This window comes from Rhea americana, unplaced genomic scaffold (genome assembly GCF_003343005.1).
Source record: "Rhea americana isolate MKP2758 unplaced genomic scaffold, rheAme1 scaffold_540, whole genome shotgun sequence".
Taxonomy (NCBI): domain Eukaryota; kingdom Metazoa; phylum Chordata; class Aves; order Rheiformes; family Rheidae; genus Rhea; species Rhea americana.
Window position 1 is genome coordinate 80,181 of NW_028186691.1, and position 12,967 is coordinate 93,147.

The 12,967-nt window shown below is 68.1% G+C and overlaps 1 protein-coding gene across 1 annotated transcript in view; it reads left to right on the forward strand.

The window, feature by feature from the left end:
* Positions 1 to 12,967, forward strand: part of MEGF8 (multiple EGF like domains 8) — a 26,907-nt gene that overhangs the window by 9,329 nt on the left and 4,611 nt on the right. The window contains 23 exon segments of the mRNA XM_085318556.1: positions 73 to 267; positions 424 to 624; positions 1,320 to 1,565; positions 1,916 to 2,034; positions 2,104 to 2,235; positions 2,865 to 2,978; positions 3,528 to 3,767; positions 4,380 to 4,576; positions 5,103 to 5,313; positions 5,878 to 6,109; positions 6,547 to 6,679; positions 6,760 to 6,974; positions 7,401 to 7,511; positions 7,669 to 7,787; positions 8,239 to 8,443; positions 8,530 to 8,701; positions 8,938 to 9,101; positions 9,869 to 10,013; positions 10,477 to 10,711; positions 11,353 to 11,479; positions 11,557 to 11,767; positions 12,504 to 12,732; positions 12,734 to 12,941. Coding sequence (XP_085174682.1) covers positions 73 to 267; positions 424 to 624; positions 1,320 to 1,565; positions 1,916 to 2,034; positions 2,104 to 2,235; positions 2,865 to 2,978; positions 3,528 to 3,767; positions 4,380 to 4,576; positions 5,103 to 5,313; positions 5,878 to 6,109; positions 6,547 to 6,679; positions 6,760 to 6,974; positions 7,401 to 7,511; positions 7,669 to 7,787; positions 8,239 to 8,443; positions 8,530 to 8,701; positions 8,938 to 9,101; positions 9,869 to 10,013; positions 10,477 to 10,711; positions 11,353 to 11,479; positions 11,557 to 11,767; positions 12,504 to 12,732; positions 12,734 to 12,941 — 4,161 coding nt within the window.

Consider the following 12,967-nt stretch of genomic DNA (forward strand, 5'->3'; position numbering starts at 1 on the left):
GGGCATCACAGGGGGCACGTTGTGGCGCCGTGGGGCGGGCGCCCCTGGTAGCTGTGTCCCCTGCCGGCACAGGTGTCCATCGTGCGCAGCACCACCATCACGCTGAGCCCCAGCGCAGAGACCGACGTCTCCCTTGTCTACCGGGGCTTCATCTACCCGCTGCTGGGGCCCCCCCCGGCCGCTGGCGCTGGCCCCAGCATCTGGGCCCGCATCCAGCGCCTCTACGTCGTCGCCCGCCTCGGCCGCCACCCCAACTCCCCTGAGCTGGTACGGGGCTGCGGAGACTTGGGGGTCCCCTAACCCCTGCGCRCAGGAGGAGGTGGGATGCTGGGCTGCGTGGGAGTCCCAGTGGGGTTTGGGGTGGTCCCCAGCAGCATTTGAGGGTCCCCAAGGCATTTGGGGTCCCCTGACGGCTGTGCGCAGGAGGAGGTGGGACGCTGGGCCGTGCAGCAAGAGCGGGAGACGCGGCCCCTGCAGCGCCCGCGCCCYGAGCGGCTCTTCGCGGCCCCTGAGCGGGGCAACAAGTACGCAGTGCAGGTGGAGGGGCACTTCAACAGCTCGGGCAGCGGGCAGAGCAGCGAGCTCACCCTCATCTGGGACCGCACCGGCGTGCCAGGGGGCAGCGTGAGTGGGGCCGCTGGCAGCCCCTGCGGGAGCAGGGCTGGGGTGGGGGGGCTCTGTTGAGTGCAGGGTCTCTATGGGGTGCAGGACTGGGGCAGAGGGTCTCTAGGGGTGCAGGGTTGGGGGTACGGGGTCTCTATGGGGTGCAGGGTTGGGGGTATGGGGTCTCTGTGCGATGCAGTGCTGCAGCAGGGTGTTTCTAGGAGTGCAGGGTTGGGGGTACGGGGTCTCTATGGGGTGTGGGGTTGGGGGTGTGGGGTCTCTGTGGGATGCAGTGCTGCGGCAGGGTGTTTCTAGGAGTGCAGGGTTGGGGGTACGGGGTCTCTATGGGGTGCAGGACTGGGGCAGAGAGTGTCTAAGGGTGCAGGGTTGGGGGTGTGGGGTCTCTGTGGGGTGCAGGGCTGCAGCAGGGTGTCTCTAGGGGTGCAGGGTTGGGGTACGGGGTCTCTATGGGGTGCAGGGCTGCAGCAGTGGGTCTCCATGGGGTGCATTTTGGGGGTCTGGGATTGTCTCCCTAGGGTGCAGGTCTAGGGGTGCATTTACCTGCTTCAGCATGCATTTTCAGGGTCAGGGCCATCTACTCAGGGTGCAGATTTGGGGTGCAAAGCCGAGCTTTGGGGTGCATTTTCGGGGTCCATGGCAGTCCCCGGGGCCGCAGCCTGGCCCCCGACGCCCTGTGTTCCCCCCACCGGCCGCAGGAGATCTCCTTCTTCTTCCTGGAGCCGTTCCGGTCGTCGCCGAGCCGCTGCCCCTCGTACCCATCGTGCCTGGCCTGCCTGGCCGACCAGGGCTGCGGCTGGTGCCCGCCCAGCGCCTCCTGCCACGGGCGCCTGCCGCCACCGGGGCGCCCGGGGCCCTGCGCCGCCGGCACCCACCGCCTCGTGCTCTCGCCCGCCAACTGCGTCCTCTGCGACGACTACCGCGACTGCCATGCCTGCGCCGCCGTGAGGCCTGGGGCCAGGGGAGCTGGGGGCTGCGCAGGGGCTGCAAGGGGGTGTGATGGGCTCTGCAGAGGGGCTGGGAGGGGGGTGGGGGTCTGCAGAGGGGGGTCTGGGATCAGGAGAGGGTGTTTGGGGTCTGCTGGGGGCAGGAAGGGAGCTGGGGGTCTGGAGAAGGGGTTTGGGGGTGGCAGATGGGATTTGGGGGCTGGAAGAGGAGCTGGGAGCAGGGTTCAGGGTCTACAGAGGGGGCTTAGGGGCTGGGAGAGATGGCTGCCCCCAGGAAAGGGGCGGCTGTGCCAGGCACGGGGAGGCCCCACGCCCACAGCGTGCCCCCCCACCCCGTGCCCCCCCAGGACCCATTCTGCGAGTGGCAGGTGAACACCAGCAAGAAGGGGGACTTCGTGTGCAGCCGCCGGGGCCGGCAGCCAGGGGCCGTCCGCACCCCCCAGCACTGCCCCAGCCTCTGCAACCAGTGAGTGCCAGGGCTGGGGGGCAGCCGGGGGCGGCCGGGGGGCCGGCCGGGGTCTGACGCTGCCTGCAGGCGCCGGTCCTGCTCCGAGTGCCTCTCCAACTCGAGCCAGTGCGCCTGGTGCCAGTCCACCCGTAGCTGCTTCTTCTTCGCTGCCTACCTGGCCAAGTACCCGTACGGGGACTGCCGGGGCTGGTACGATAGGTGAGCCGGGTCAGGGGACCGGGGGCCATCCTGGGGGCGCAGGGCCGTCCGTGGGGACAGGAGACACTCTGGGGGCATCCTGGGGTGTCCCTGGGGTCTGGGGACATCCTGGAGCACAAGGGACATCCTGGAGGGTCCTGAGGGTCTCAGGAACATCCTTCGGGTCTGGGGACATCCTGGGGGTACGAGGGACATCCTGGAGGGCCCTTGAGGGGCACGGAGATGTCTTTGGGGTCAGGAGATGGCAAGAGGGACATTTTGAAGGATCCTGAGGGTCTTGGGGACATCCTTGGGGTCTGGGGATGTCCTGAGGCATGGGGAACATCCTGGAAGGTCCTAGGGGGCCACAGAGATGTCCTGAGGGTCCAGGGGACGTCTTGGGGAGGCACACAGACATCCTTGGGGTCAGGGGACATCCTGGGGACACGTCCTGGTGGTTCAGGGGACATCCTTGGGGCTAGACGATGTCCTGGGGGCCCAGGAGGATGTACTGGAGGTCCCGGGAACATCCCAGGGGATTGAGGGCACACAGAGACACCCTGGGGACAAGCTGTAGGGGGGGATGAGGCCTGTGAGGCCCCGGACACCTGGGTCCCTGGGGCAGGGGGTGACACGGCGGCACCCCGCAGCGTCCACTCGGTGCCCCAGTGCCTGGACTGCTCCCGTTTCAACACGTGCCGCGAGTGTCTGCAGAACTTCGAGTGCGGCTGGTGCGGCAACGCCGACAACCCCATACTGGGCAGGTGAGGGTCCACCTCACGGTGCTGCGCGCCCCACGGCACCGCGAGCCCCATGGCGCCGCGCACCCCACGGCGGGCCACGCCCATGGTGGCCCGCACCCGGTGGCAGATTGCACCCGCAGCGGCTTGCGTCCTGGGACAGGTTGAGCCCCACAGCAGATTGCAGCTGCGGTGGCTCCTGCCCCACAGCAGATTGCACCTGCTGTAGCACGTTCCCCACAGTGCATCGTGCCCCAYGGGGGACTGTGTCCATGGTGGATTGCACCCACAGTACCTCGTGCCCCATGGCAAACAGCACCCGTGGTGGATTGCACCCGCAATGGCTTGTGCCCCACAACGTGGCACGCCTCATAGCAAATAGCACCAGTGGTGGCTCGCGCCCCCTGGTTCGTGGTGCCACACGGCAAATTGCACCCCCAGCAAATTGCAGGTGCAGTAGGTTGCCCCCCATGGGGTGGATTGCATCCATGGCGGCTTGCACCCCACGGCGCATCGTGCCCTGGGGCAGGTTGCACCCCACGGTGCCGCATAGCTCATGCCCGGCCGCCTCAGGTGCCTGGAAGGGGACTTCTCGGGGCTGAGCGGCTACGCCAACTGCTCGGCGGCGCTGGGGGAGGCGCCCGGGGGGCAGCCGGCGCTGTGGGCCTACGCGCAGTGCCCCGACGTGGACGAGTGCCGCCTGGGCATGGCCGCCTGCCACCCCTTCGCCGCCTGCCACAACACGCCGCAGGCCTTCGAGTGCCGCTGCCGCCGGGGCTACGCTGGTGATGGCGTCACCCATTGCAACCGCACGTGAGCGGGGACACACGCGACATGCCGTCCCGTGTCAGGGGCTGTGGGGGACACRTGCGCCGTGGTGGCTGTGCAGGGGGACGTGGGGCCTGCGCACAGCAATTGCATGTGACAGGGACACGGGGGGACATGGGGACTGTGCACTGCAGCTGTGTGCAGTGGGGACACGGGGATGGTGCCCTGCAATTACATGCGATGGGGACATGAGGGGGGACACGAGGGGATGTGGGGATCATGAATGGCTGTTGCGTGGGATGGGGACACAAGGGGACGTGGGGCCTGCGCACAGCAATTGCATGTGACAGGAACGCGGGGGGACATGGGGACACGGGGATGGTGCCCTGCAATTACATGCGATGGGGACATGAGGGGGGACACGAGGGGATGTGGGGACCATGAATGGCTATTGTATGCAGTGGGGACACAAGGGGACATGAGGACCGTGCCCTGCAATCACATGCAATGGGGACACGAGGGGACATGGGGACAGTGCCCTGCCATTGCATGCGATGAGGACGTGGGACGGGGGGGGATGCAGGGGGACATGGGGACTGCACACCGCTGCTGGTGTTGGCCAGGGGGGACTCGGGGTGTCCCCGCATGTCCCCGCAGGTGCTACGAGGACTGTGGCCATGGCTACTGCAGCGGGGCCCCCAACTACACCTGCGTGTGCCACCTGGGCTGGACCTCGGYGCCGGCCAACGCCTCCGGGGCCGGCAGCGGGGCCGCCCTGTGCTCCGTGGACTGCGGCTGCAACTTCCACAGCAGCTGCGAGACGGCGGGACCCGGCGTCTGTGACAGCTGCCAGAGTGAGTGTCAGGGCACGCGTGCCCCACCGCGCGCACGCGTGTGCGTCCCTGCCCCATGCACGCTTCTCCTGCTGTGCACACGTGTGCATCCTCGCTGGGTGCACGCGTCCCGCACGGCACACACGTGTGTGCATCCCTGCCCCGTGCACGTCTCATGCTGTGTGCACATGTGTGCATCCCTGCCGCACGCACGTGTCCCCCTCCATGTGTACATGTCCCCCGCCGCACACGTGGGCGTGTCCTCACCACGCATGTGCATCCCCTACCATGCACAYGCGTGTGTCCCTCCGTTATGCACGCATCCCCCACTGTGGACATGCGTGTGCATCCCTGCTGTGTGCATACATCCGCCTTCATGTGCACGTGTCCCCTGCCACACACACGTGTGCGTCCTCACCGTACACGCGTCCACCACTGTGCACAAATGTATGTGTCCCTGCTGCTGTGCACACGCATCCCCCACCGTGCACACACGTGTGCGTCCCGGCCTGCGCGGGTGCCGCTACGGCTGCCCCTGCTGCCGCAGACTGGACGCACGGGGAGCGCTGCGAGCTGTGCCGCCCCGGCAGCTTCGGTGACGCCACGCAGCCCGGCGGGTGCCGTGAGTGCCGCTGCCACGGCCACGGGCTGCCCCAGCGCGGCTACTGCCATGGGGCCACCGGCGCCTGCTACTGTGCCCCCCCCACCGAGGGGCCCCACTGCGAGCGCTGCGCCCCCGGATACTATGGGGACCCCAGGTGAGGGGCTGACGGGGGGCAGGGAGGGCCCCAAACCCTGCGCCGGACCCCCTGCCTGCCTGCTGGCCCCGGACCCGCGTGCTGACCCCTGGAGCCATGCACAGCCGCTGGACCTACGTGTTGGCTCCTTGACCCACGCACTGGCCCCCCAACCCATGCACCAGCCCCCTGACCTGCATGCTGGCCCCCAGGCCCACGCACCAGCCCCCAGACCCACGCACTGGCCCCCAGACCTGTGCACTTGCATGGGTCCCCTGGCCCTTGTGCCACCCCCCCCACCAACTGCATGCCAGCCCCCCAACCCACGTACCAGCCCTCGACCCATGCAGCAGCCCCCCAACTCACGAACCGGACCTGACCCACTCAGCGGACCCCCAAATGATTTGCCGGCCCCCCAAGCCCTGAACCCCTAGCCCACATACCATCCCTTGACCCCACTTCTTGCCCCCAACCCGTGCACCACATCCCCCAAGCCTCATTCCAGACCCCCGCCCATACGCCGGCCCCCCAATCTGCATGCGGCCCCCCTGCGCCAGCCCCACGCCCGGACTCTGCCCCCTGCAGGGATGGGGGCACCTGCTACCGGGAGTGCGGGGGCCGCTCGCTGCTGGCCAACCTGTCGTCATCAGTGGCCCTGGGCTCGCGGCGGGCTGGGGGGGGCCCGCCGGCACCGGGGGGCCTCTCCTACTGCGTGTGGGTGCTCTCAGCCACYGGCAGCCTGGAGCCGTGCCCCGCCGGGCAGCCCTGCCCCACCATCAGCCTCACTGTGCAGCCCGACCTGCACACCCCCTGCATGGTGAGGGGCAGGTGGCGGGCACCAGGGGCAAACAGCAGGCGTGGGGGGCAAATAATGGGGACGGGGGCTGGAAACAGGGCAAAGCACGGGCATGGGGCAAGTGATGATGATGGGGGCATATAATGGGGATGGGGGGAAAATAACAGGGCAAAGCGTGGGCACGGGGCAAATAATGGGGATGGGGGCAAATAACGGGGACGGGGGCTGCAAACAGGGCAAAGCACGAGCATGGGGCAAATAACGGGGATGGGGCAAATAACGGGGATGAGGGGCAAATAACGGGGCAAAGCACAGGCATGGGGCAAATAACAGGGACGGGAGCTGGAGGGTGGGTAACAGGGGGCAGAGGCAAAGCGGGTGCAGGAACCTCGGGGGCTGCAGCGGGGCGCTCTGGGGGCCACGGGGGGGCTGGTGCTCCCCTGCAGCCCCCCCCCCAGCACAGCTACGCCTACGCCTTCGACGGGGTCCCGGCCTTCCTGGACAGCGGCRTGGTGCAGGCGGACCGAACGCTGCTGGGCGCCTTTTGCGGGCACGGCCGCCCTGAGCCCCTCACCGTGGAGGCCCTCTCAGGTGGGCAAGGGGGCGTACATGCATGTGAACACGTGTGCATGAGCCCGGCCTCACCCCCCCCATGCCGTTCCCCCCCCCAGGCGTGCTGGTGATCTACTACGAGGCCAACGGCAGTGAGCCCACAGGCTTCAACGCCACGGTGGCAGTGCGGAGCTGCGGGGCCGGCTGCCTCCCAGGCCAGGAGTGCCGGGGGGGCCGCTGCGCCTGCCGGGGGGGCTATGCTGGGCCTGAGTGCCGCTGGCGCCTCTGTCCCGGCGACTGCAGCGCCCACGCCGGCCAGGGGCACTGCAACACAGTGAGTGGGGCCACATGAGGGGTGTGGGGTGGGTGCGCAGGGGTGCAAAGGGGTGTGGGGTCAGTACATGGGAGTGCAAAGGGCTGCAGGATCGGTGCGCAGGGGTGCAAAGGAGTGTGGGGTGGGTGCATGGGGGTTTAAAGGGATGTGGGATTGGTGCACGGGGGTGCAAAGGGGTGCAGGGTCAGTGCGCAGGGGTGCAAAGGAGTGCGGGGTGGGTGCACGGGGGTTTAAAGGGTTGCAGGCTCGGTGCATGGGGGTGCAAAGGGGTGCGGGGTGGGTGTGCAGGGGTGCAGGATTGATGTAGGGGGAGGATGTGGGGTGAGGAGGTGGGAAGGGGTGCAGGATTGGTGCAGGGGCAGGATTGGTGTGGGGGCAGGCAGGGCAGTGGGCCCCACCTCACGCCCCTTCCGCCCCCCGCCCCAGAGCCTGGGCCTCTGCGTGTGCAGCAAGGGCTTCGCTGGGGCCGACTGCTCCGTCCCGCTGGCTCCCGGCAGCATCGTCTGGGAGACCCTTATCGACAGCCAGCTGACGGCTGTGAGTGGCCCCCGGCCGCCCTCCGGCCCCCCAGCTCCCCTCGCTGCCCCCCGAGACACGGGGATCTCCGGGGATCCCCAGCAGGGGGCTGCCCCACAAGTCCGGGGCACCCGTGGGATCCTGGCCCAGGGTACCACCATCCCCGTCCCCCCGGCAGGACACAGCCAGCCGCTTCCTGCACCGCCTGGGCCACACCATGGTGGAGGGGCCCGACGCCACGCTCTGGATGTTCGGGGGCTTGTCGCTGCGCCAGGGGCTGCTGGGCAACGTCTACCGGTGAGCAGCCCCCACCCCAGCTCCTCCCTCTGGGAATACCCTTAACTCTGCCCCTGTGCCTGTTCTGTATACCCTTAACTCTGCCCACGTGCCCYTGGGATGTACCCTTAACTCTGCCCCTGTGTCCACTCGATATACCCTTAACTCTGCCTACGTGCTCCTGGGATGTACCCTTAGCTCTGCCCCTGTGTCCACTCAGTATACCCTTAACTCTGCCCACGTGCCCTTGGGATGTACCCTTCGCTCTGCCCGTGTCCACTCAATATACCCTTAACTCTGCCCACGTGCCCCTGGGATGTACCCTTAGCTCTGCCCCTTTGTCCACTCGATATACCCTTAACTCTGCCTACGTGCTCCTGGGATGTACCCTTAGCTCTGCCCCTGTGTCCATTCAATATACCCTTAACTCTGCCCACGTGCCCACTGGATGCACGCTTGCCTCTGCCCGCAGGTACTCGATCCCGGAGCGGCGCTGGACCCAGATGCTGGCGGGGACAGAGGACGGGGGCCCCGGCCCCACGCCCCGCTACTTCCACGCCGCTGCCTACCTGCCCTCCCGCAAGGCCATGGTGGTGCTGGGGGGACTGACGGCCGGCGGCGTGGCCAGCGATGCCTGGGTGCTCAACCTCACCACACTGCAGTGGCGGCAGGAGCAGGTAGGGGCCGTCGAGACCCCTGCGTGGCCCCCTCCGCCCACCACAGCAGGTGACGGGGGCTCTCTGTCCTCCTGGCACCCCGCCAGGACCAGCTACTGCCCGCGGTGGCCGGCCACACGCTGACCCCCCGGCGCGGGACCTCGCTGCTCCTCATCGGCGGTTACTCGCCCGAAAATGGCTTCAACAAGAAACTGCTTGAATACCGGGTTGACTCGGAGACCTGGGAGGCCGGGCAGCAGGCCGGGACCCCCCCCACAGGTAATGCCCCCCCTAGCCCTGACGGTAGAGGGGTCACAAGCTAGGACTGCCAGGTAATAGAGCTGGGACCCCCAAGACCCCCGCACTGAGGGCTGCAAAGCCAGGAGCCCCAGGTAGTGGGGCTGGCACTCGGAAGACCCCCATGTTGAGGGATACCAAGCTGGGCCCCCCAGTAATGGGGCTGGGCCCCCCGCCTTCCAGGCCAGGCTCAGCTGCCATCTCGCCTGGCCCCGCAGGTCTCTATGGCCACTCAGCCGTGTACCACGAGGACACAGATGCCATCTACGTGTTCGGGGGGCACCGCTTCCATGTGGAGACGGTCTCGGCCTCCCCCGAGCTCTACAGCCTCTACTACCCCAACCTCACCTGGAGCCTGCTCGCCCCCTCCCAGGGCCACAAGGTAGGGGGGCTCTGGGGGCCTTGGAGACCTCTGTGGGGCCACTGGTGGCATCCAGGGCATGTTTGGGGGCACCCATGGGGTGCTGGAGGCATCTATGGGGCTATTGAGGGCATCTGAGAGGCATTTGGGGACATTTATGGGGCCACTGTTGGCATCTRTGGGGTGTTGGGGTGTTCAGGGGTACCTAGGGGTACTGGGAGTGTCTACAGAGCCTTTGAGTGCATCTGTGGGTACTGGGGGGTATCTGTAGGGTACTGGGGACATCTTGGGGGGCTCTTGAGGGCATCTCTGGGGCCCTTGAGGGCATCTGTAGGGTGTTTGGGGGCACCTATGGGGTGTTGGGAGTGTCTGTAGGGCCTTAGGGGGCAGCTATGGGGTGTTTGGGGGCACCTATGGGGTGTTGGGGATGTCTGAGGCCTTTGAGGGCACCTGGGGGACTTTGGGAGGCATTTGGGGGGTATTTGGGAACACCTGGGGGGCCATTGGTGGCATCCGTGGAGCTACTGGGGACATCTATGGGGCCTTAGAGGGCACTTAAGGGGTTTGAGGGGCATCTGTGGATCTTCTGGGGTATCTCTTGGGCATGAGGGGCATGTTGGTGTGTCCGTGGGGTATGGGGGGCACCTATGGGGTGCTGGGGGTCAGCCATGAAGCAGCAGGGGGGCATAGGGGGCAGTGGGGGCAGTGGTGGTGCAGGTGTTGGGGGGCAGGGGGCTGCTGTGGGGCAGGGAGGAGCTGTCCCTGAGCCCACAGACCCCTGCCACCAGCCCCAGCCCCACTTCTTCCACGCGGCGGCGGTACTGGGGGACGTGATGGTGGTGATCGGGGGCCGCACGGACACCCGCGACTTCAGCAACCACCTGCTGCTCTACCAGCTGCGCTGCAATGCCTGGCTGCTGCCCCCCCACACTGGTACGGGGGGACTTGGGGGGYACAAGGGGGCTGGGGGACACGGATGGGGGGGCAGGGAGCAGGAGCAGCCTGGCTGCTGCCCCCAACACCGGTATGGGGGGCACGGGGGGCTGGGGGACAGGAGCAGCCCAGAGCTGCCCCTGCAAACCAATGGGGGCTTGGGGCAATGGGGGGCCCTAGGAATGGGGCTGCACCCCAAATTGTTGGGGAATGGGGCTGAGACCTCCAATCATTCGGGAGTGGGGCCAGGAACACCATCCCATCCAGGAATGGGGATGGGAGCATGGAAGTGCGGGAGAAGGGTGCTGGGGACCCCAGCCTACTCGGGGAAGGGGGTCGGCACTGGGGCTTGGGCCGGGGGTGCTGGGAGCAGGCAGGAAACGGGGCTGGGGCGCCCAAGGCCCGGGGGGCCGGCTGGGCCGGGGCCACCGGCAGCCCCCCGACGGCGCGGTGCCTGGTGCAGGCCCCGCGGTGGTGGGCGAGCCCATGAACGGGTCGCTGGGCCACGCGGCGGCAGTGGCCGGCAGCCRCGTCTACGTCTCCGGGGGCTTTGCTGGGGTGGCCCTGGGGCGGCTGGCGGCCCTGGAGCTGCCCCCAGACCCCTGTCTGGTGCTGCACGGCCCCGACGCCTGCAACCGCTCTGACGCCGGCTGCACCTGGTGCCGGGGGGGCTGCATCTCCGCTGACGCTGCCCAGAGGTAACGGGGCACCGGGGACTGGGGATGGCACCAGGGATGGAGACGGGGCACTGGGGATGGGGACAGAGCACGGGGATGGAGCACAGGAGGCGGGGATGGCACCAGGCACGGGGCATTGGGGGTGGGGAGGGGGCACAGGGATGGAGCACAGGGGACAAGGATGGCATAGGGCACCAGGCACAGGGATGGGGCACTGGGGATGGGGGCAGAGCATGGGGATGGAGCACAGGGGAGGGGAATGGCACCGGGGATGGGGCACAAGGGATGGGGATGGAGCATGGGGATGGCACCGGGGCCAGGAATGGAGCATGGGGGGCAGGGCACCAGGACCGAGGATGGAGCATGGAGGCCTGGGACTGACCGTGGGGATGGCACTGGGACAGGGCACTGGGGATGGAGCATGGTGAATGGGGATGGCACTGGGGACAGGGACGGAGCACACAGGATGGAGCTGGCATCAGGGCACCGGGGATGAAGCGTTGGGGTAGAGGTGGGGGGATTGGGGTGGGGATACTGGGATGGAGGGGGGGGGATGCTGGAGCAATGGGGTGCAAAGCATGTGCAAATGAGGGTGGGGCATGCAAAGTGCATGCAAATGAGGCTGGGATATGCAAAGTACATGCAAACAAGGGCTGCCGCAGGCTGGGCTGCGCCCCAGGGCCAGCCACRTGCTCCCCGACGCCCCGCTCGCCCGAGGACTGCCGGCGCCTGCGGACCTGCAGCGAGTGCCTGGCCCAGCACCCGCGGGCCCTGCGGCACGGCGCCCCAGTGAGTGGGGCCACCGGGGTGGGGGGCCGCTGGCAGCCGGGTGTCGCCCGTCCTCACGCCCCCTGCGTCCCCCCCAGGCCCTGCCCCAGTGCAAGTGGTGCACGAACTGCCCCGAGGGCGCCTGCATCGGAAGCACCGGCAGCTGCACCTCGGAGAACGACTGCCGCATCAACCAGCGGGAGATCTTTGCAGCCAGCAACTGCTCCGAGGTGTCGTGCGAGGCCTCCGACTGCAGCAAGTGCACTGCCTCCGGCAAGTGCATGTGGACCCGGCAGTTCAAGCGCACTGGTATGGGCTGGGGCTTGCCGTGGGGCTGACAGTGAGGACAGGGGTGGCAGCGGAGCTGAGATCAGAGGGCTGCAGTGGGGCTGGTACTGGGGGTGCAGTGGTGCTGAGACGGGAGAGTGGGGTGCAGTGGGGCTGATACTGGGGGTGCAGTGGGGCTGAGACTGGGGACTAGGATGCAGTGGGGCTGAGATTGAGGGGTGCAGAGGGGCTGGCACTGGGTGAGGTGGGGCTGGGACTGGGGACTGGGGTGTAATAGGGCTGGCACTGGGGGTGCAGTGGGGCAGACAGAGGGTGCAGTGGGGCAGATGGATGGATTGCAGTTGTGCACAGTGGGGCACAGTGGGACAGACAGGAGGTGGGTAGGGGGTGCAGTGGGGCAGATGGGGGCAGTGGAGCTGGCAGGGGAGCAGCGGGGCAGATGAGGGCTGGTGGGAGGTGCAGTGGGGCAGACGGGGGCAGTGGGGCAGGCAGAGGGTGCAGTGGGGCAGATGAGGGCAGGCAGGAGGTGCAATGGAGCAGACAGGAGCAGTGGGGTGGGCAGAGGGTGCAGCAGGGCGGATAGGGGGCAGGCAGGGGGTGCAGTGGGGCAGATGAGGGCAGGCAGAAGGTGCAGTGGGGCAGGCAGGGGGGCAGTGGGGCAGGCAGAGGGTGCAGCAGGGCAGATAGGGGGCAGGCAGGGGGTGCAGCAGGGCAGACGGGAGCGGCGGGGCGGCCGCTCCACGTGCCCCTGCCGCAGGCGAGACGCGGCGCATCCTCAGCGTGCAGCCCACCTACGACTGGACTTGCTTCAGCCACTCGCTGCTGAACGTGTCGCCGATGCCGGTGGAGTCGTCGCCGCCGCTGGCCTGCCCCACGCCGTGCCACAACCACAGCTCCTGCCAGCTCTGCCTGGGCTCCAAGGGGGCTGACGGCGGCTGGCAGCACTGCGTCTGGAGCGTCAGCCTGCAGCAGGTGCTGGGGGACGGGACACGGGGGGACGGGGGGCCAGGGCCGGGGGGCTCCAAGGGGGCTGACGGCGGCTGGCAGCACTGCGTCTGGAGCGTCAGCCTGCAGCAGGTGCTGGGGGACAGGACACGAGGGGACGGGGATCTGGGGAAACGGGCCGGGGGGCTCCAAGGGGGCCGATGGCGAGTATAGGGTGCTGAGGGCACATATGGGGTGCCGGGGGGCAGCTGTGTGGTGGCTGGGGTGGATATAGGG